Source organism: Nelumbo lutea, chromosome 2 (assembly GCF_056320005.1).
Source record: "Nelumbo lutea isolate HS-2025 chromosome 2, American lotus-T2T, whole genome shotgun sequence".
NCBI classification, from domain to species: domain Eukaryota; kingdom Viridiplantae; phylum Streptophyta; class Magnoliopsida; order Proteales; family Nelumbonaceae; genus Nelumbo; species Nelumbo lutea.
Window position 1 is genome coordinate 5234672 of NC_142685.1, and position 23937 is coordinate 5258608.

Sequence of the window (23937 nt, forward strand, 5' to 3'; positions counted from 1 at the left end):
TTCAATGTTTTTTGAAGGTGAATCATAATACACATATGATCGATGCATAACCAATTATTTATGCAGGGTTTATGTTCTTTTTTTTTTTTTTTTTTTTGAACTTAAGTTTTGAACATGTAGTAAGCTTTCGATTGACATGTAGGTAATGCATTTTGTATTTTGTTTTATTCATTTTTCTTGTTGTGGGAAACAAATATATGATTAATAATCCATTATTCAGATTTCAATGTTGGATGAGTAAGGTCAACTTGGTGGATTAACAATTTTAGTTGAACACAAAATCTAATTATTCTGCAAATATCCTATAATTGTAACATTTCAGTGGGTGGTGGTAACTACCTACTTTGCTTCATACTTACTTTTAGAAGCGTTTTCTATTAACAATCTCACATTTATGTGTGTCTCTAATTCATATTTTTTCGTTTAGCACCTTGTAAGTATGATAAAAGGGTTAATAGATGATATAGTTAGAAGTGGAGTTCAGTTTTATTTACGAATATGAGATTAGGGAAATGAGACATATATTGCATGGGCTTTTGCAAATGCATACCCTTCTAATGTCTGGATAGTGGATGAGGGAGCCATTTGGGCCAATAACGCGGATAACTGAATAACATTAACCCTGCCCTCGAAACATAGCAATATGTCATATGTGTTTGCGGTTGTCATTGATCTTGTGGATGATGACAAGGTTAATTGATGCCGCTATATTTGAGTGGGTGGACCACGAAGTACCTCAAATCGTGCTCACATAGCAAACAAGAATAAGTTGAATTGATATCATTGGGTGTAACAGAACACGGGTTTAATAAAGCCATAGGTGACCCCAACTTTCAACTTACCCCCTTAGTGGGGCTAAAGTTGGCAATGTAAGACTTAGTCCACCCTGTAAGTAGAAACACAAGTCGACTATAGCACGAACGGTGGCAAATGACAATCATGGAATCAGATTCCCAATTATAATTTTATGTAAATCCATTTCCCCTTCCACTTAATCATTCCCTATGGCATGGATTCAACTCCACTGTTTCAGAGAGGAAAGCAAAATGGTGTGTAGGGTTTAGTTGATCAAATTGCCACAATTTCGTGATGATAGAAGCAATGATGGTAGCAAACAACATTCACATAATCAGATTCCCGTATAGAACTTTATATACATCTAATTTAACTTAATCCTCTCCTATAGCGTTGATTCATCTCCAATGCTTCCGATAGGATATTCAGATAGTAAAGAATGTTTATGTGACCCGTTTGCCACACCCCCACGAATGGATATGCACATATGATACTCACAAAGTTAGATTAACGGGTGCAAAATTTGACAAAAAAAAAATCTATATCCCCTTTTCCACTTGATCTAATTCCTCTTGCATGAATTCACCTCCAATGCTTTTGAGAGGATATCGATATAGTAAGTGGGGTTTATGTGACCAGTTAGTTATAACCTCATAGTGAGTAGAGAATAATGAATTGACAAACAAAAACATGTAGCTACTTTGCAAAGGTTAACCGCACACAAAATGTGGGAGCATTAACTGAAAGGGATGAGAGATTCATCATATGGATGGCCGAACCCTACAAGTAAGTTGGGTGAAATTTCAAAAATTTCTCTCACCCATGTGGGAATCACATTCTGTATTTTAGAAAACTGCATTTTCAATAATTAATCTTGAACCTAAATCGGACCATATCTAAAACCAAAAGGTAGGAGAGGGATATACCTGATATGGAGTAGTAGTAACCCCCAACAAAGGTGTTCACACCCAAGGAGATTACCAAAGACTGCTCCCTCTGAACATGACACAGCGTAGGGTGGAACAGAATCAGTAGGATGGCTCTTCAGCAAGAACCTGATTCTTCACAAAAAATCTAATGGAGGCGAGTGAGCACACTTCAGATCACATTTTTTACCAAAAGGTGATATCAAGAACCCTTTCTTTATCGCTCTTACAGGTAGAAATCGAACTGGTAATGGCGCCAATAGCAGGAGAAGGCAAGAGCAGAAGATGGTGTTAGTCCAACTGTATGCTACCTTCTCTCTTGAATCAGTAAGACTAAAGGATGATTTGGGGTTCGCCCTTATCCTTTATTTATAGCCTTAAAGAGAGGTTCTCCTAATTCCATTACGAGTTTTCTAATCCAAATTTTGCATTTGGATCTGGATTCTCTTTAAGAGACAAGGATAATCCCTTATCTTATCTGAAGATAAAGATCAGCCCTCCTAATCCACTTAGGAGTTTTCCTAATCCAAATCTTTATTTGAATTTAGACTCTCTGAATGGATAAAGACAATCCCTTATCCTATCTGTTGATCTAAATCCCAAAACCGCCCCTCTTTAATTAATCTAATTAAGCTAGTTCGAATTGGATTTTAGGCCCATTAAGTCCATGTGCTCACTTATCATCCAAACTGCTGCCCAATTGGATATCCTTGTGTGGTGTGGGACCCAAACATTAATCTACACATCAACCACATGGGTTCAGCCCAGACTTTGTTATAAGGTCTGGTCGAATTCACTGTAAGTGACAGTGAACCCCTGAGCCCATCACCTGGGCTCTTAATGGGCCCAACATTTACACTAAATGGTCATTGGGTCAAGTCACCTTATAAAAACCCAAGAATTGTGGGCAGATGCAAAATTAGCTCATCAGGTATTACCCTCAATGGTTTTACACTTAACCTCTCAGCCCGTAATGATCAAACACTACTTGATAAGAGAGAACATTTCCCTCGGCTACAAGGTATAGTGTTGCACTCTCTACTCACATGGATATTGGGAATTAAAACCTTTTACAAACATTTTGAAATTATATATCTATATATATATAAATGGTCATTGGGTAAAGTCACCTTATAAAAACCCAAGAATTGTGGGCAGATGCAAAACTAGCCCATCAGGTATTATCCTCAATGGTTTTACACTTAACCTCTCAGCCCGTAATGATCAAACACTGCCTAATAAGAGATAACATCTCCCTCGGCTACAAGGTACAGTGCTGCACTCTCTACTCACATGGATCTCGAGAATTAAAACATTTTATAAACATTTTGAAACCATATATATATTGCAAAAACAAATTTCAACGGTTGAAATTGACTGCCGACAGTTTTGGTTTCCATCAAAGATAGTGCATCCCCAATCATTCACTTTGTCTGACAAATGGGTTGATCCTGTCACTATGATCACTCACTCAGATGAATTCTCGAGCTATCCTAATATATCCAGGTTTTGACCCCTTCTAAGGATCTCATTGATTGGCATATCAAAGACAACCCAATCCGACACCTAGTGTAGTATCATAATTGAGCCTAGGGGTTAAGTGTAACATTATAGTTTTTTCCATCTATCTCCAAGGTCTAGGGCAATACTGGAATTCTTGTCCGGTTCAGGATTTCAAGAAAACCCACACTACATGTACCTCAGGTCTCACCCTGGCAGCTTAGACAAGCCACCCCAACCAACTTGGCGGCACATCAGTGTCAACCTTAGTAGGATAAATCTCCCAAAATCTATCAAACAACTGTGAAAATTATAAACTAACACAAGCCTCATATGTGTTCAGTTTAAAGTTATTACACAGAAACACACCATAATAATATGAATCAAATATGTACTTTATTCAGTTACATTAAATGTCATAATGTACATCATTCTGATTGGAGCTAAGGACATACACTGTCTAACATCAACCGTGTCTAGTAATTTCTATTAACTTGTTGTTTGTAATGCACTAATTAACTGTGTCACACATACTTCTCGTATGTTATATGGAGTTATGTCGTTCACTCAATGTGGATCTAAGCCAATTGTTCCCCACCCTACATGTAATCGACCACTTTGTTATAGGGTAAATTTCTTAAATTACCCTTATAGTTTAGCTAATGTTTTAAAATTTACTAATGCTACCCCTAATGTTTTTGGCAATTAACTAACCTTACCCTTACCGTCAACATCCGTTATTATTCAGTCAAACAAAACCCATGTACACCTGACACCACATGGTGTTTAAAATTCTTTTAAAACCCAATATTACCCCTCCCTCATCTTGAATCCATTTTTGATAGAATAAAAAATACTACTTATACTCTCTTCCACTCTCGGCACATCGACAAACCAGCATTACCCTATAAATAATGATGCCATGCCACCACTTCAAAAATATGTATTGTATGTGTCTCTGTCATTTTCAATTGCTAGTCTTTCTTTTGCATTTGTAATTTGTATCTACCCTCTCCACCTACCTCCTTAGAGAGAAAGAAAAACCAAACCCAAGATTTCTTTTGTCCACCATGGACGTTCCGACTTGCTGAGGTTCTCTTCATTTCTCCTTTGGGGCCCAAGATTGTGGAATCATTGGCCGTCTCTTCCTACAAAATTCAGTTACATTAAATGTCATAATGTACATCATTCTGATTGGAGCTAAGGACATACACTGTCTAACATCAACCGTGTCTAGTAATTTCTATTAACTTGTTGTTTGTAATGCACTAATTAACTGTGTCACACATACTTCTCGTATGTTATATGGAGTTATGTCGTTCACTCAATGTGGATCTAAGCCAATTGTTCCCCACCCTACATGTAATCGACCACTTTGTTATAGGGTAAATTTCTTAAATTACCCTTATAGTTTAGTTAATATTTTAAAATTTATTAATGCTACCCCTAATGTTTTTGGCAATTAACTAACCTTACCCTTACCGTCAACATCTGTTAATATTCCGTCAAACAAAACCCATGTACACCTGACACCACATGGTGTTTAAAATTCTTTTAAAACCCAATATTACCCCTCCCTCATCTTGAATCCATTTTTTATAGAATAAAAAATACTATTTATACTCTCTTCCACTCTCGGCACATCGACAAACCAGCATTACCCTATAAATAATGATGCCATGCCACCACTTCAAAAATATGTATTGTATGTGTCTCTGTCATTTTCAATTGCTAGTCTTTCTTTTGCATTTGTAATTTGTATCTACCCTCTCCACCTACCTCTTTAGAGAGAAAGAAAAACCAAACCCAAGATTTCTTTTGTCCACCATGGACGTTCCGACTTGCTGAGGTTCTCTTCATTTCTCCTTTGGGGCCCAAGATTGTGGAATCACTGGCCGTCTCTTCCTACAAAATTCTCGTATTTTTTTTATTGATTTCTCGAAATTCGTCAATTGGTCATTAATCTCGAGTCCATAACAGAGGCAACCTCAGGAGCCATTGAAGCTCTGTTAAGCACAACAATTCCATGTCCTCTCAATACCTGTAAAACCAAGTACCAAGCTGAAGTTCAAGCACATGGTCAGCAAAAGTACAAGTTGGTGTTGACTTTTTTCTTTGTTTTTTTGGGTATCGCAATTTTTTAGTGCTGGTTCACGATGAAATTTCTTGGAATAGAATGTAGCTTCGTCTTTGTCGTTGGGTATCGCAAGTTGGTGTTGTTGTTGCCGATTAGAAACACTTCGTTCTGCCCTCTTCTGAACCCATGTGTAACTCTGTGAGGCTACGATGGAGAACGCCACCGTCTAGATCTACTATCGTCGGAGAACGTTGCCGTCTAGATCTACTCTGTTATTCTCTTCTTGATTTAATTCAATTCACTCATTGTTGCATCTTGTCATTCCTACTATTTAGAAGAGGGAAGAAGGGAAGAGAGAGAGATTAGAAGAAGAAGAAAATAGAGATGGGAGAGCATAACAAAGTTTGTCTTCTAGTGCTTTGTTGGGAGACGAACTGTGTTTCGCCGTCGGAACTGTTCTGAGACGAGATCTACTACTCCATCTTTGCATTTTCTGTTTATTTATTAAACATCTTGATTTCAAAACCACTTATGTGTTTGATCCGTTGCCCTAATTACAGCAGGTTTAGCATGAGGAATGAAGATTTTTGTATATACACAAGGTGGTGATCTGAATTGTTGCAACTGCTAGAGATGGGTAGCATATTGTTATATTTTATATATTTGTAATCCTATTTTATTTTGACAATTTGAAGTAAAATAAAAGGTAAAATAGTCTTTTTATCTTTCTTTTAATAGACGCTAAGGTAAAGAAAGTATTAGTCAATTATCTTAAACAATAAGAGTAATGTTAGTCAATTTTCTAACAATAAGGATACACCTGATTAATTAACTAAATCATAAAGTTTATTTAAGAAATTTACCCTTTGTTATATTGACATGAATATATTGCACGTTATGCACCTGGTACAGTTTTAAATTTCAGCTTGCTATACATTTTCGCATCGAGATAATATTTCCAATTACATGTGGAGAGAGAGAGAATGTGATTACATAGAAAGTTTTGAGGTGATAACGTGTATGGCTATCCATATTCAACGTTAAATGCTAGAATACATATTTCAAAGTTTTAATATTAAAGCAACCTAACAATGGCTATTGGATTAAAAATGCCCCATTAATTAATATGGGATGGTGAAAGTTAACAACCATATTCATTGGAGGAATGCACAAAACACACGTGATTGAGGACAAACATCAAACACATATAAATAATTTTTGACGACACATTTTTTGTTGCAGCTCAATTTCATTGTGTACATGCATAACACACCTATATTACAACTTAAATCCAAACAAGAACCACATCAAACATTTGAGGTATAGGGTCTAGACATTAGGATTTACACTTAGGTTTAGCATGTTAGGGTCCATGGTGGGGGAATTAAGCTAGTGCACTAGGCAAGGAAGTTGTAGCTTAGAGGGCAGGCTGAGTATGTGGTCGCAAGTGGGCATGTGGGTTGGGCATCGATGAGTGTGCAAAGGGGGAGGCATACGCAAGTGCGGGAGACCTAGCATGCTCCTGTGTGAGCCTCCCCTTGGTAGGAGCATAATTCTCTAGGATCAATAGGCATATTGGGAAATTCAAGTGGAAGCACTCGTTCCCCATTTCAACCCGTATTAGATGGATCTCAGTAAAGTTGAGTTATATTTATGGTGGTATAGCTAAAATATGTACATGAAATCTTTTTTTTTTCGAGATTTATTATGTATTCTTTCATATAATTTCCTTTTTTATCTGAAAAAAAAAAGTGTTTATTACTCTTAAGTACAATAATCTGATTAGGTTTAATCAATTTTAATTGTTAAGAGTTAGTCACATACGATTTGTTCACACCATTACCACTTGGTATCCTCTCAAAAGCATTAGAGGTGAATCCATGCCAAACGAATAAGATCAAGTGGAAGCTGGATGTATGTAAAATTTTGCACCATCCGCATGTATGCTAATACAGGGTTGTGACAAACGGGTCACATAAACCCCATTTACCATCTCAATAACCTATTAGAAGTATTGGATGTGAATCCATGTCAAATGAATCATTTTAATTGGAGAAATGAATTGCATGTGCATAAAATTTTGCACCAATAGTATGAATTTGTCAGCATTGTCTACCGTCATTCACGCGTATTGTGCTATAGGATTATGACAAATGGGTTAAATAAACCCCCTTACCCTCTTGATATCTTATTGGAAGCATTGGAGGTGAATTCACACCAGGTAAATTATATTATGTGGAAAGGAAAACTGGAGTTATGTTAAATTTTGCACCACTAACCTGATTCTGTGAGTGTTGTCCGTTGCCATGTGCGTGCATCCCACTATAGGCTTGTGACAAACGAGTTAAGTAAACCCCATCTACCATCTCAATATCATCTTAGAAGCATTTGAGGTAAATTCATGCCATAAAAAATTAAATTAAGTGAAAGCTAGATGTACAAAAAAATATAACTGGTGATCAAATTATGTGAGCATTGACTGTACGTATCTTGTCGCATAGTTATGATGAATATGTCAAATTAACCCCACTTACTATCCCAGTATTTTGTTATAAGCATTGGAGGTGAGTTCATGATGGAGAAATCAGATTAAGTGAAAGCTGGGTATACGTAAAATTATAGCTGATAATCTGATTATACGAGCATTGTCTACCCCTATCCATGCATATCTTGTCACAATGCTATGACGAATGGGTCAAGTAAATCCTACTGACTGTCTTGGTATCATATCAGAAGCATTTGAGGTGAATTCATATAAAATGAATTAATTTAAGTTGGGAGGGGAACTACATGTATGTAAAATTTTGCAATAGTAGTTTCATTTATGAGCATTGTTAGTCGCCGTCCATGCATAGCCCACCATGGGCTGTGACGATTGGGTCAAGTAAACTCCACTTATCATTGCGATATCTCTTGGGAAGAAATTTTGGTTTCTTTCTCACACTTGCGCATTTGACATCACATTTCCACAGTTCACAGGTGTAGTGTTTTGCGAGTAGGCATGAGTAAAGTTCCAACAACCTACCAAGAAGATCTAACACCACACATTTCATACATGGAGAGTCCAGTATCATGGTAAGATGTGCTACTTGATCATGTTGGTAGAGGGTTGGAATGTTTTTTGGGAGAAGATCCCAATTCCTCCTATATAACAATCCAAAGCGGAAGTCAGGTTGTGGTCACAGACAAGAGAATCAAGATATATCATTGCTTTTATCTATCCCCCCCTCGAAAAAAAAAAAGAGTGTCAAGCCGCACACTAATAATGTATGCGAAAGATATTTATGATGTGTGGTTAGATGTGACAAGATTCAAGCTCTTTTTTTGAACATGATAAGTGAAAATATTTTCACTTAAGGGGGCATTCTTTTTTTTGATTTTCAGAGGAGGGAAAGTTAGTCAATGGGACTTTGATTCCCGTTAAACAAGAATCCCATGTTCATTTTTTAGATTAATGTGAAGATCAAGTAAGTGATACCCATCTCCTAAGTGGGCAAATAAATTTATCACCTAGGAGTAAAGTTGCTAATAATTGAATGAAACAAAAATGCCCCATTTTAATAATTGTTTTTTAAAGACTAAAATGATCATTACCTTATTTACCCCATAAATAAAAGATGCATTTACCCGAATAAATGTTCCAAAACCTTACAGAGATAATTGCATTTACGATAAATAACTTTATCTAAAGGCCAACCGACCTAAAAGAAAAGTAAAGGGATAAATTAACTCAACTCCACCATAAAATTCTGAATTCAAATGTATACCTTCAAAAATTCAAAATTCCACTAACATTAATTGCGAATTGGCACGTACCTTAACTGTACGGTGGAGAAGTGAACGGTACGGTGGGTTTTTCCGTTGTTCATTCACTTCCTTATCGCAATGTGTTTCTCTGCTCTGAGCTATTTAGGCAAAGGTAAAGGCTATATGTTACACCGGCACCGAACATTTCTCTGCTATAGCACTGACCGTTGCAACTTGAAAAGATACACGCACTGGTTCTGTAAGTTTTCAGGGATATCAAGAGGAAAAAGATATGCGAATAGGGATTCACACCACCGGCGCCTGGTTTCAGGGCCCTCATTTTCTACACTCCTCACACCTCCGCTTCAAACTCCAAAGCTCTGTATCGTACTCTAAGGTTCTATTACGACAAGCTTTTAGCTCTGCTTCCGCCCGTTTATACTTCATCCTTGATTGCTTTATATTGTATGTGTTTGGACTTTGCAGTCGAGAACGTCAGAACATATCGTCGTTTTCAGGTTATACCGTGCTTGCAAGACGAGTGCAAGGACTTTTTGCCGTGGCTACGGCGAAAATCAGGAACCGAAATTTCGTCAATTCTTTCAATTGGGAGCTCTGTATATGGAAGGTTTTGTTATTTTCTTTACCGTTCAAAAAGCTCTGAAGTGCAAGCTACTTTTTACTATTTTTATCTTTTTCGATCTGGGAGTTGCTTCAAACTATACTCCGAATAAATCTGAATAAATCTCTTACTAAACAAATTCAAGGGGTTCGTGTGGTCTACTCCAATAGTTGGTGATGAAGTGCGATCCGGCTGGTCTTAGCTGTCAACGACCTTGCTTCTGAACTGAATAGCAGGGAAGCTGAAACGGAGGAGATGAGGAAGCTCCGGGGGGAACCCGGTGTAACGGCTCCGAAGCTTAAGTTAGAATCCTTTAAAAGCAAGATAAAATCAGATACCTTCTTTGTTGGGGGCTAGGGCTCTTATAATCACTTCGCGCACTCACTCCGAGGCCCTTGTCAGGTCGGGTATGATTATCCTTGCGCTTGTCAATTCGATCGTTGTCCTTTCTGCTGGGATAAAACCGTCACTGCCTAACCGTCTCTCTAACTGGAGATGGCGGTGTCAGTGGCGGTGGCAGGTGGCCGTTTAGAGTGCGGTCGCCAAGCGTCAGATCCCAAGTCAGTCAGGTGCGGCACCCTCGGGCACGGATTCCTCAGTGTCAGGCATGGTACGACTTGTTTGGTTTTGGTGCTCAGAAGGTGATGCGGAGTGGTGAGCGAGGCGAAGTCTTGAGTTCGGAGGTATCTATAGGGTAAGTTAGTTCGGCGAGGTATACCCCGAGCTGTTACAAGGTTGGCCAGTTCGGCGAGGTATATCCCGAGCTGTTACAAGGTTGGCCAGTTCGGATTACTCTGGTTTTGGGCCAATGGTGAGTTCGGGCCCCCCGTAGGGAGTTCAGTCCGCTGGTGTCCCCTTGTTCACGCCTTAGGCTTGGCCCTTTTGCCGAGCTGTTGTTTCTGCCACGTGTCGCATAACTGTGAAGTCGGGCCAAATCTTCCTTCAACAATTGCCCCTCACTCCTTGCGCCAAGGGTCTTGCCCTGGTGCGGGGAGTTTCGCGAGGTAGTAGGTGGATTTGTCCTGTCCTTCGAATCTTGACCGCGCGAGTTGCTTTTGCCAGGGTTCTTCGGTTTCTGAGAAGGCTGGAAACGTGCATACTCATAAATGCTGATGGTTGTGACAGCGTGCATTTTTAAATTTCAAAAATTTCGCGTCGCTAAGACGTGACAGCGGGTCATTCAAACTTGAAAAAAGCGTGCCACTGCTGTACGTGCGCGGGCGGCTATTAGGGAGACATGCGACGCAGTCAGTTTCAGAAAGACGCGTGTCGGCGCGACGTCGGTTTCAAGAAGGCGTGCGCTGACGTTTCGCTCTTTTCGGAAAGACGTGCGTCAATCACGTGTTGACCTTATGGGACGTGCGGTCAGTGCAAACGTGGGCCGTCGGATCGTCTTTGATCTGCACGGTCGATTCTTGGTTACTGTAGCTATAAATAGTGGGGGACCTCAGTCGATTTGTCACTTCTGCAGTTTGTCTACTGAGCTCGCGTCCAACTTTTCAGCTCGCGCCCAAGTTTTTTCCAGCTCGCGTCAAGGCTGGTTACATAGCCTTCAAGGTTCTTTGGCTTGTTCCCGTCTCCAGAGCCTTCAAAACTTTCTTCCGGTGAGTACCTTCCTGAATCCACCTTTTCCTCAATGTCTAGCTTTGATAGCTCAGACGACTCTTCAAGTAGGGCTGACATAGGTTCTACTAACCGAGCCGTATCCCCTGACTGCCTCAGTGATCCTGAGGTGGAACTCGAGGACTATGAACCAATAGGCCGAGCCGCTTCGGGCAGTTTGGCGTCTACCTCTCGCCGAGGTCGGATGCTAGACAGGTTTGGTCCCTCGACCATGACGCCGGAGGGGCTTCAATCTATACTTATGTCTTACAATCTTCCTGGGGGGTATACGTATTTTATTCCTTCGGGTAGCTTTCCTTGGGAACACGGTCTTGATGAGATAGTGATTTTTCGAGAGCAGCTCACTGCGGGGTTGCGACTTCCTTTCCACCCCTTCTCGTCGAAGTCATAAACCACTTCAGTGTCACCATTGGCCAACTTCATCCGAACTCTATTCGGAACATGGTGGGGACAGTTTCCCTTTTTTGCGAGCAGAATTTCCCCTTAGACTTAGAGATATTCTCCTCCATCTTGATGCTCAAGAGACGGGCGAGTTCTCTTCCTGGGGGAAGACGGGCGTATTACCTTTCTCCTCGCCAGGGCTTTAAACTTCTGCACGATCTTTCTAATAAGGTCCCGGCGTGGAAGCGGGACTACTTCGGTGTGCGAATTGCACAAGAATGGCCCTTTCAGACTGGGTGGGGTGAGGCCGCTCTTGATTCAGGTGTTACTCTTGACAAAGAGACGGTTAAGGGCCTCCGGCAATGGGCACGACAATGTTTAAAGTGCCATCACTACTTAACGGAGGCCAAACTTATTGCGGCCGGCATGAGTTCGGGTAGGTTTCTAGCTATGCGGTTTCTTGCTTGCTTTGTTCCTTCATTTTTTCTGATGTCGAACTCGTTTCTACAGGTGTGATGGATGCGGAGAGGACTCGTGGGGGGCGTCTGTTCCAAGGTATGAAGAGGAGGAAGCGGGTCGCCAAGCGAACTCGTACCGAGCTGCCCCTGGATGAGGAGCCCCAAGTTCCAGACCACAGCTGGAGGATCTGCCCAGGGAGCCCGAGGTGACTCCACCGATGCATGAAACTGCCGGGGAGCCTTACGCTGTGACTACTCATACGGGCTCTCCTGCATACTCAAGTGCTCCTGCTCACTCTAGGTCCGCTCATACGCGGGCTGGGCCCTCGGGTTCGGGAGCTCAAGGGGACTTCAGGAGCGTGTTAACGCCGAACCACGCTCTTCAGAAGAGTAGGGAGGCTACTTTCCCTGAGGAGATCGCGACGTGGACCGATCTTCCTTTGAATTTGGTCGCCTGCCGTGCCGTAACACATGCTATGGTGGTAAGTTAGATTTCGTCTGCCTTTTTCATTTTCTGTTGCTTTTGCTGTTATTGCTCACTTGTTTCTTTTGGTAGGTGAATTCTTCAATTCATGCCTTAGCGGCCCAAGGGGAGAGGAGCTCGCGACAGGCGCGAGCTGCTGAGGCTGCCGCTCATGCTGCTGAAGAAGCTTTTCGTGCTACAGAGGCGAATACCCGAGCTGCTGAGGCGGCCGCTTATGCTGTTGAAGAGGCTGCTCGCGTCGCAATGGCCAGGCAGGCAAGGTCTCAGCGTGATGCCGAGGCCATGGGAGTAGTTGTCAAGCACATGGCGGACTTGAAGTTGGATTTGCAGCATCAAGTCGAATATCTTCAGGAGGACATCAGGGAGAGAACAAAGATTTTTTCCCAAGGCATTGAAGACGCCAAGAAAAAGGCTGTTGAAGACTACATTGCCTCTCCGCGTTTTGACGATCTGATGGTGGATTCTTACAAAAGGGGGTTCAGACTGAGTAGGTGGATGATCTGGAACACGTACCCCGACCTCGATGTTAGTGCCATATCCACTTCGCGTATAACTCAGGAGATGGCCAATGCTGCCGATGGCGAGCCGGACTCTGAAGGAGAGGCAAGGCCTTCGGGTGTTGTTGAAGTGCCTTCTGATGGCGAAGAAGTAGCTCCGGGCATGTAAAGATAATCTTTTTTTTTTTGAAGTGCCTTCTGATGGCCAATGTACTCCTGTTTCTTGCAACGGAATAGATAATCTTTTTGCCCGTGTTCCTTTTTCAAGAACTGATTCTTTGTCGAATTGAATACGCCACTTTCTTGTCCAGGTTATTATACTTTCGCGACCTGTTTTGCCGCAAACTGATTTTTTGCCGAGCTGATAATATGCCCGACTTTTCTTTGCTTGTTTATGCCGAGGTTCCTCCTGGCTTTGCATCGTGGCCCATAGGACCTGATTTTGTCCACTTCGCTTGGCGGTTTATAGGTAGTATCGCCTTAAGTTCACGATGTTCCACGCTCGAGGAACTTGTTTGCCTTTCAATGTTTCGAGTTCGTATGCCCCCCTGAGCGCTCTCTTTACTTTATAGGGCCCTTCCCAGTTTGGTCCAAGTTTGCCCACGCCGGGTTCGGGCACCATAATCTTACGAAGGACCAGATTGCCGACTCGGAAGCTTCGTTGCTTTACTCTGGCATTGTAGTAGCGAGCTACCTGCTGCTGGTATGCCGCTGTCCGGATGTGCGCGAGGTCCCTTACCTCATCCAATAGGTCAAGGTTGGTACGTAACTCATTTCCGTTTGTCCGATCGTCGTATGTTTCTAGTCGCAATGTTGGTACTTCGATTTCCGTCGGGATAACCGCTTCAGTGCCGTAGGTGAGGTTGAAGGGGGTTTCTCCTGTGGCAGTTTTTTCTGTAGTTCGGTGAGCGCACAAAACACTTGGTAGCTCTTCGGCCCACAACTCCTTAGCTCGATCCAGACGTGCTTTCAGTCCGCGCAGGATGGCTCTGTTCATTACTTCCATCTGACCATTTGCCTGCGGGTGCGCGACTGATGTGAAGTTTTGCCGAATCCCCATGTTCTGGCACCACTCTTGGAACTTGATATCCTTGAACTGCTTGCCGTTGTCAGAAATTAGTACCCGAGGTAACCCGAAGCGACATACTATGTTCTTCCAAAAGAAGTTCTGTATGTTTCAGGCCGTAACAGTTGCCAGAGGTTCGGCTTCTATCAACTTCGTAAAGTAATCTACTGCAACGACTAGGAATTTTCTTCCACCTGTTGCTGGTGGGAATGGCCCCAGGAGGTCGATGCCCCATTGTGCAAAGGGCCACGGGCTGGCGAGGTATTTGAGGTCGGAGGCAGGTTGATGGTGGATATTGGCGTGCTTCTGACACTTGTCGCATTTTCTAACGAGCTCGACAGCTTCTGCCTTCATCGTTGGCCAGTAGTATCCTTGTCGAAGTGCTTTTTGGGCGAGTGCTCTGCCCCCCAAGTGTTCGCCGCATAGGCCTTCATGAGTGTCGCGGAGTACGAACTCGGCTTCGGCAGGTCGCAGGCAACGCAAGTAGGGGAGCATGTAGGACCGTCGGTATAACCGTTCGTCTATTATGACGTATTTGGCTGCCTGGCGCTGCACCCTCTTGGCCGCATTGCGTTCTGCAGGGAGGGTTCCGTCTATTAAGAAGCTTGCGAGTGGGTCGATCCAGCTCGGCTCTGCTTCCAAGACGGGAGCGACCTCCTCTGTCCCCCCGAGAATACTAGGTCGAGGTAAGTCCTCTATGTACACGGTTCTCATGTTGTTGTGACTTGTGCTGACTAACCGGGACAGAGCATCAGCCTTAGTGTACTCTGACCTCGGGATTTGCCTGATGAAGTGTGACTGGAAGTTGAGCAGGGCCTCTTTTACTTTCGCCAAATATGCGATCATGGAGAGCTCGCGTGCTTCATACTCGCCCGTAACTTGGTTGACTACGAGTTGGGAATCACTGCAGATGACTAAGTGTTTTGCCTTTACCTTTCGCGCTAGGTCCAGCCCAACTATCAATGTTTCGTACTCCGCTTCGTTGTTGGATGCCGCGAACTCAAAGCGTAGTGCGTATTCTAATTTTGTGCCGCCCGGGCCGCATAAGACTATTCCAGTTCCGCTGCCTTGCCGGTTCGAGGAACCATCCACGTGAAGGATCCAGGGCTCCTCATCCTAGTTCGCGTTTCACCTAACGAGGAGAGATGCCACACTGGCTGCTACTTCACGGGGTTCAGACTCTATTGGCTCGGGAGCTCCGGGTTCGCCCGAACTGGGGACCTCGGGCTCGACCTGTAGGGCTTCATGGCTGAAAGTGCACTCGGCGATAAAATCTGCCAAAGCTTGGGCCTTAATAGCAGTTCTTGGCTTGTACTGGAGGTCGTACTCGCTGAGTTCGATGGCCCATTTCGTCAGTCGACCGGAAACCTCGGGTTTGAGTAAAACTTGTCTCAGAGGTTTGTCAGTCAGGACGATGACGGTGTGAGCCTGGAAGTATGGGTGGAGTTTTCGAGCTGCTGTCACCAGTGCGTATGCTAGCTTTTCTATCTGCGGGTACCTTGTCTCTACTCCCTACAAAATTTTACTAACATAATAGATGGGTCGCTGGACCCGGTCTGTTTCTTTTATTAATACCGAACTGACCACCTCGTCGCTTGCCGAGAGGTACAGTTCTAAGACCTTGCCCTCCTCGGGCCGGGCTAAGATCGGCACACTAGCGAGGTAACCTTTTAGCTTGTCAAACACGAGCTGGCAGTCCTGGGTCCATTCGAACCCTTTGCCTTTGATTGCTTTGAAGAAAGGTAGGCAGCGGTCTGCCGATTTGGACATGAAGTGGCTTAGAGCGGCTATGCGACCGTTTAGCCTCTGAACTTCTTTTACTTTCCGAGGTGGTCTTATATCTAGAATGACTTTTATTTTGTCCGGGTTGGCCTCAATACCGCGCCGATTGACAATGTACCCTAGGAATTTGCCCGAGGTGACGCCGAAGACACATTTTTTGGGGTTCAATTTCATGCTAAACTGACGCAGGATTTGGAAGATAGAATCTAAGTCTTGTATTAATTCTTGTGAAAACTGAGTCTTGACGACCATGTCGTCTACATAGCACTCTATTTTCGTGCCAATCAGGGGTTGAAACAACCTATTTACATGTCTTTGGAAAGTCGCCCCGACATTTTTTAATCCGAAGGGCATGACCTTGTAGCAATATAGGCCGAACTCGGTTATGAAGCTGGTTTTTTCCTCATCGGATGGGTCCATCCGGATTTGGTTGTAGCCCGAGTTGGCGTCCAGGAAGCTTAGCAACTCATGTCCCGAGGTCGCGTCCACTAGGCGGTCAATTCTAGGGAGGGGGAAACAATCTTTCGGGCAAGCTTGGTTCAGGTCGGTGTAGTCGACGCACATGCGCCACTTGCCGTTTGCCTTTTTTACCAACACCGGGTTGGCCACCCAGCTCGGGTAATGGACTTCCCTTATGAAGTTTGTTGCGAGGAGCTTCTCGACCTCCTCGTCGACCGCCCTCCAGCGTTCTGGGGCTAAGTTGCGTTTTTTCTGTCTAACGGGTCTGACTACAGGGTCAGTATTAAGTTTGAGTTATCAGGCCAGGGCTAATGCCGGGCATGTCAGCCGCGGACCAGGCAAAAATATCTAAATTTTGAAGTAAAAAACTCACCAGTTTGGTTCGTAGGGGTTCCTCGACGGAAGCTTCAATCTGAAGTGTGCGAGTTGGGTGCGTGGCCGAAGTCGAGATTGCGACCGTTTCCTCTGTGGGCGAAGCTCGTTCCTCACCTTGCTCCGTAGGCCGCTCTAGTTCGAGGTCGTCGGCCGCCTTGGTTTTTCCCTTCAGGGTGGCAACATAACACTTGCGGGACTCGAGCTGGTCGCCCCGCGCTACCCCCACACCAAAGTCCGTAGGGAACTTCATGGCCAAATAGTAGGTGGAGACCACCGCCCATAGGATATGCGTGATTGGCCGCCCTATTATGGCATTGTATGGGGAGGGGGTAGCGACCACCAGGAAATCATGGTTGAGTCTGACCGCACAAGGTCATGTGCCGACTTCCACAGGTACTGTTATTTTTCCGAGGGGCCTGACTTCCTCTCCGCTGAAACCCACCAGGGGAGTGTTCGCGGGCTTCAGCTTGCTCCTCTGTAACTGTAGCTGGTTGAACGCTGATTTGAAGAGGATGTCCGTTGAGCTGTCCGAATCTACGAGTACGCGTCTGACCTCAAAGTCGCTGATCCTTAGTTTAATGACAAGCGCGTCATCATGGGGGTAGCGGACCCCTCGCGCGTCGTCCTCCGTGAAGAAGATTGGTTCTTCGGTCTTTGGCCTCTTTGGGGGGTTCCGTTCCTCGAGGGCCGCTTTGCGAACTGAAGTCCGGGCCACTGCCGAGGTACACCCTGCTACCACCGAACCTCCCACAATTACATGGATGGTTCCCCGAACTGGCCTCTCTTCCGGAGGCTGTCGCTGCAACGGCTCGGCAGGTCTGCTGCTAGACTCGGGGGCATCCTTTTCGTGCTCCCCTTGCCGACCTGCCTTACTGTTATTATTGTTGTGCTGTACAAAGTTTCTCAAGTATACATGATGGATGAGCCCCTCTATCTCGTCCCGGAGATCATTATACTGCTCGGTGCTATGACCATGGTCTCTATGGAAACTACAATACAAATTCTTATTTCTCTCGTTCGGATTTCCCTTTAGGCGAGGTGACCACTTCACGTATGGGGCATCCTTGGACGTCATTAAGATCTCGGTCCGCCTTGTGTTTAATGACGTGTAATCCGTTCGAACTGCTAGGGGAGCTCGGAACGACTGGTTCGGTTTCGGCTCCCGGGCCGGGTTTTTCCTATCGACTGGGTTGGAGAGCTCGCATTCCCTCTTTCTTTTCTCGTTCCCGCCTTCGGTTCGTTGGTTGATTTCTTCCTCTGTCCTCATGAACTTGTCTGCGAGCTTGAGGAATTCAGCCACGGTTGCAGGCTAGTTAGCCACCATGTGCCATTTGAATTCTTTGTGCGTTACCCCTCTTTTGGCCGCCGCGAGCTGCACTGCGGGGTCCAACCGTAGTATCTGCAAGCATGCTTCGTTGAATCGCTTGATGTAGCCCCAGATGGATTCTCCTTCCCTTTGGACTACTCCGAAGATGCTTTCCTCTGTTCTGGGGCACCGTTGGCTGGTGACAAAGTGTGCGGTGAAGACCTGCATGAACTGGGCCCAACACTTTATCGACCCTGGGGCCAGGTTCCTGTAACAGGTGCGGGCTACCCCCCTGAGGGTGGTGGTGAAGGCCATGCACATGCATGGTTCGCTGGCCCTGGCGAGGTGCATTTGGGACTGGAAAGCGTCAACGTGGTCGTTGGGGTCGAAGGACCCGTCGTACTTGTCCAGAGGTGGGAGCTTGAAATTTCTGGGTAAGGGGACCGCCAGGAGTTTTGATGCGAGGGGGGAAGGAACCGAGGGAATCGGGGCAGCTCCTACCTCCGCCGAGCTCGTCTCTCTGCCTCTGAGCTCTGACAAGACACGGGTGGCAGTTCGACGACTTCGCCGGCACCTTCGTTGTTGAGTGGGCCTTGTACTGGCACTGCTGGCCTCCGTGTTGCCGAGCTCGATGGGCCCGAAATGCTGTCTGCCACCAGGGCGCCAAATCGGTTTTCTGTGAGCGGGAACTCGGGTTTGGAGCGTCGAGGTGCCGATCTCGCGGGCGAGGTTCCCGACCCCCTGCGAGCTGCGAGGCGGGGATGATTTTTTTTTCTCTCTTCGACCCGGGGACGAGGCCTGGCTGTTAGGGGGGGTTCTGGGGCCGGGAGGCCTTTCCTTGGTGGGTGCGTCCATCCTGCGGGGAGGCCTTGACCGGCCTCGGAGCGGGGTGGGGAGGTGGAAGTAGTGGTTGGTTCAGTGGCAATTGGGGGAACTGCTGTTGATAGTGATACCGGGAGATGTTGTGCAACACTTGGTGCTGGTGAAGCTGGTGCTGCTGCTGCCAGGGGGACGGCAGTCGGTTCAGTAAAGGTTGTCTCAATAGGGGGAGGAAAGGGGATGCTTGTGGCAGGAAGGTTTACAGGCGCCACTGCTTGTGGCGCGTTCAAGCCGGGGATCCCATCCACCGAAAGGGGGATGGTGAACTGTCCAACGCACACCACGGGGACTTGAAGTTGTTCCCCGGTGGTGTTTGTCTCTGTGCCACGTCCGGCGTTGCTGGAGGAGGCCATGAGTGCTGGGTTTTTTGAAGGAAAGGGGTTATGGAAGTTTGGAGGGAGGCTTTTTGAAGCGTTCCCACAGACGGCGCCAATTGATGAAGCGCGATCCGGCCGGTCTTAGCTGTCAACGACCTTGCTTCTGAACTGAATAGCAGGGAACCTGAAACGGAGGAGATGAGGAAGCTCCGGGGGGGAACCTGGTGTAACGGCTCCGAAGCTTAAGTTAGAATCCTTCAAAAGCAAGATAAAACCAGATAGCGCAAAGTTTGCATGCCTTCTTTGTTGGGGGCAGGGGGCTCTTATAATCACTTCGCACACTCGCTCCGAGGCCCTTGTCAGGTCGGGTATGATTACCCTTGCGCTTGTCAATTCGGCCGTCGTCCTTTCTGCTAGGACAAAACCGTCATTGCCTAACCGTCTCTCTAGCTGGAGATGGCGGTGGCAAGTGGCCGTTTAGAGTGCGGCCGCCAAGCGTCAGATCCCAAGTCAGTCAGGTGCGGCGCCCTTGGGCACGGACTCCTCAGTGTCAGGCATGGTACGACTTGTTTGGTTTTGGTGCCCAGAAGGTGATGCGGAGTGGTGAGCGAGGCGAAGTCTTGAGTTCGGAGGTATCTATAGGGCAGGTCAGTTCGGCGAGGTATACCTCGAGCTGTTACAAGGTTGGCCAGTTCGGCGAGGTATATCCCGAGCTATTACAAGGTTGGCCAGTTCGGCGAGGTATATCCCGAGCTGTTACAAGGTTGGCCAGTTCGGATTACTCTGGTTTTGGGCCAAGGGTGAGTTCGGGCCCCCCGTAGGGAGTTCGATCCGCTGGTGTCCCCTTGTTCACGCCTTAGGCTTGGCCCTTTTGCCGAGCTGTTGTTTTTGCCACGTGTCGCATAACTGTGAGGTCGGGCCAAATCTTCCTTCATCAGTTGGGATTAAGGATGAGTTAATTCAGTTGAGTTGCCCACAACTCTACATCAACTATTACCTTTCATTGATTGCATATTTGTCTGGAGTGACTGCTTAATTATAAACAGTAAATAATAGCTTCGTGCTTGTATTCAAATATTCTCTATAAACCTCATGTCAGCCTTCTTGAAGAATTTGTGATCCAAATGCGCAGGTCACTGTTTGCATCGGAGTTCATACAAGCTGGAGACTGCATATTGAAAGTTCCTTTCAACGTTGTATGCTATCATCAGTTAAATCTGCAAAATTATTTTCATGTGCATTGCATGAGACCGGTGATCTTGCTAATGTTTTCATCTTATGGGGATCTTGTTTTTTTTCCTCGATTTGTTCATGCAGCAAATAACACCGGACAATGTACTTCCAGAAATAAATTCTTTCTTAGGCAAGGACATCGGAAATACTGCACGGCTTTCTATTGTCATTTTAGTCGAGAAGAAGATGGGTCAGGTATAATGAATCATTTACTAGTTTTGTTTTTCTATACTGTATAGGTATCTGATAAGCTTAATGATTGGTGGGTACATGATGCACATCTTCAGAAGTGTCTTTGTACGTTAGGCTATGTCTTGTTTTGGAGAAAACTGGAATGCTGGAGAATTATGAAATATCTGAGCAGTTCATTATTTTTTTTGGGTTTCATACAGGACTCTGAATGGGCCCCATATATCAACAGTCTTCCACGAGTTAGAGAGATGCATAGCACGGTAAATTATCTTTTGGTATAAAGGGATATGAAGTTATCTTGCAAACAAACTTAAATGGAACTCCGAATTTCCTAACCAGTGGTAGTTATATAATAGGGCTTCTAAAGGAAAAAAAAGAACTGTATTTTCTTCTTATATTGATTGTATATCTACCAGTGAAAGTGCATTTCTGTGCATTAAGTTGTTCACATTTAGAAGGACAAAGCTGCATAATCTTATGATAAATGGATACATATTGCATATACCTTCCTATAACAAAAACCAACAGAGCAGCACCTGCAAAGTACTGTGATTTATGAGTTAGTAATTGATGAAGTGCATTTATTCACTTGCTAATAGCCACTAAGACATTTACCCATGTAAATGTTAGACTGATTGGCTGCTAAAATTTTCCCCATGATGCTAACTGTCCATCTCATTCTGGATAATAAGAGAAGAACATAATAGCAGAATCTTTGAGTCAAGTCAAAGCAGAACCTTTGACAGGAAAAATTGAGAAAGTGTCTGTAAGATGGGTGTGGATCCTTAAACAATTCAATGCTATTAAGGAAGAGCTGTATTCTAGTCTGTGGAACAGTCTTTATTTGTAATCCTGCTTTTGTTGTGCAATGAAGGTTTATTGATGTAACTATTGTTTTGCTTTTGTGGTGCCTTTCAGCTTTTTGGGCCTTTGCTCATTTTATTTTATTTAGGGAACCTCTCCCTTTGTTCATCAATGAAATCTTATCTTACCATTTATAAAAATCCATTGCAATTGCCAAGGGGTTAATAACCATTTAAGCCACAATTGGGCTTCACCAAGTAGCATTTATGGTGCATGAACATATAAATGGTCAACTTTTTGACTCCAAAGATTTAGATATGCATTCTGGTTATATAAGACTGGTTTGCTTTACGGAAGCTCTTCTCTTTCATGAATTGAATGGGTCAAATTTTATGGAGCCTTCCAGTCTTAGACACCATTATGAAAACATATATTTATCATTGAATTTGCACTTCATTGACTAAACCTTAATAAACTGTCGAAGACATTGATGGTGCTTTACATTGTTTACCCATATAAACTCACCAGAAGCATTTACCTCAAATATCACATATAATTAAAAAGTTAAAACTAACCATAGAAGATGAAATATGGAGCACTGCCACAGGAAAATGACTATGTTCATCAGATAACATCTCATCATTACTGAATCTAAAAGAAAATAAGAAGAGAACCAATGGTTTATGAAACATGGAATGGGATGGTAAAATTAGTTATTTGTGTTTTCCATAAGCAGAATCTTGCTGGTTGCATTGGTGCTTTCTCTTGTATCCTGAGTACCAAGATTGTTAAAATCAAGAATTGATTCAATAAGTTGGTCATAAACTTATAATCAAGTATAGAAGGGGCAATGAGAAATATAGAAGTTAATGTTATTGCTTATTTGCTTTATTCTCAGGCCCAGTGGGAATGGTGATTTTGCCAGAGCTGAATTGTTGGATGCAATACAAGGAACACAGTTTTGGTGATTGAAGGGAACTCAAAACTGGTGATGGGATGGTTGACAGAACCAGATTCTATAATATGGTGCTTTAGGGATGGGATCAAGAAATTTAAATGGCTCACTAGAAATTTGATTGTGAGGATACAGTGGATGAGAATATCGGCTAATGAAATGGATGATGCTTTAGCTAGCAAGGGGTGAATAGAAATAGCTTGTATTGGGCTCAAATGTAATATGTGATTTTCTTGGGAGAGGTAGCATCTCATGCCTCTCTAAGGGATGCTTCTATTGATTGTAATGCTTTCAGTTAAGGATTAATAAAATTAGGTTTTACTTATTAAAAAGTTCATACTTATGGTGGGAGGCTGGTTTTAAGCTAGTGTAAGTAGCAGTTAAAGGGCTATGAGTTCTGTTTTTGTTTGGTGATTCCTTAGCTTGTGCCTTGACTTGTTTGTATCTTTTTTGTATTCTCTGATGTTTCAATTGTTTGGGGTCTGTTTTCTTAAGGCATTGCAAAAGAAAGATGTCCTGGAGTGGAGTGAAGGTAGAAGTGTTGCTTTGGGGGTTGTCTTTGTTTTTTTCGTTTTTTTTTTTTGGTTATTTGGCATTTGTACTTGTTGGTGTTTTTATTGTTGTTGGTGTTTTGCTGGGGCCACTATGTTGTGTATTGCTTATTTATCTTTTCTTTTAATGATTTCCTTTTTATTTTACTATAAAAAAACCAGAAGAGATGAATATTAGGAGTCTCAGATGCCAAGTGGCATCTTTTCTAGTACTATGGGTAGGCTGGAACTTATATGTAATGTCATGGTTGAGGTGCAATGCATTAAGTCATTAACTAATCAAGAAAAGGATCAATAATAATAATGAAATTAATCAAATTGATGGAATTTATTTAGGGAGAAACATCTAGATTGAAAGAGGAAAGGTGGTTATAGGTTTGGTGAACCTGGTTTATATTTATTTATTCATTGAACTAGGAAGGAAAATTGACATCAAGATTCCTGACTTGTATTTATTTTTTCCCTTTTCTTGTGAAAGGACCTTTTCTATAACTACAGTGTAGACTGATGCACAGAGAGCTATAACTTGTAACATCCTGACAAATGTCTGTTGGCATGGTGATGACCATGAGTCAGTTCTTTGTTTTAAGTACAGTGAACTATAACTGTAATTGTCATCATTATCAATATTATTAGTTCAGCTCCTTGATGTCACTGTATCAGGCCTTGAGCATTATCTTTATATTGGTTTTGAATAATATATTCAATGAATATCTAACTTTTCAGTCTATGTTTCCAGATATTTTGGACTAAGGATGATCTGAAGATGGTTAAAAAAAGTGCAGTCTATCAGGAAACTATCAATCAACAAGCTCAAATTGAGAAAGAATATTTGTCAGTTAGACCAGTATGTAATTTCCTCCTATCCTTTATCTTAAATGCTTATATTCATTATGCTGTTTACCATA

The 23937-nt window shown here is 43.6% G+C and overlaps 1 protein-coding gene across 24 annotated transcripts in view; it reads left to right on the top strand.

Annotated features, from left to right (window-relative positions):
• The first annotated feature begins 9049 nt into the window (after window positions 1-9049).
• LOC148868234 (SET domain-containing protein) overlaps window positions 9050-23937 on the top strand; it is a 28199-nt gene continuing 13311 nt past the window's right edge. For 23 of the 24 annotated variants that reach the window (XR_016107964.1, XR_016107967.1, XR_016107969.1 and 20 more), the window contains exons 1-6: window positions 9050-9442; window positions 9564-9673; window positions 20427-20490; window positions 20612-20722; window positions 20920-20979; window positions 23769-23876. Coding sequence is in view for 18 of the 24 variants with exons in the window: in XM_088972980.1 (XP_088829106.1) it covers window positions 9338-9442; window positions 9564-9673; window positions 20427-20490; window positions 20612-20722; window positions 20920-20979; window positions 23769-23876 (558 nt within the window). In the remaining 6 variants the exon portion in view is untranslated. The remainder of the gene's footprint in view (window positions 9443-9563; window positions 9674-20426; window positions 20491-20611; window positions 20723-20919; window positions 20980-23768; window positions 23877-23937) is intronic. The other variant, XM_088972987.1, reaches the window with a different exon arrangement.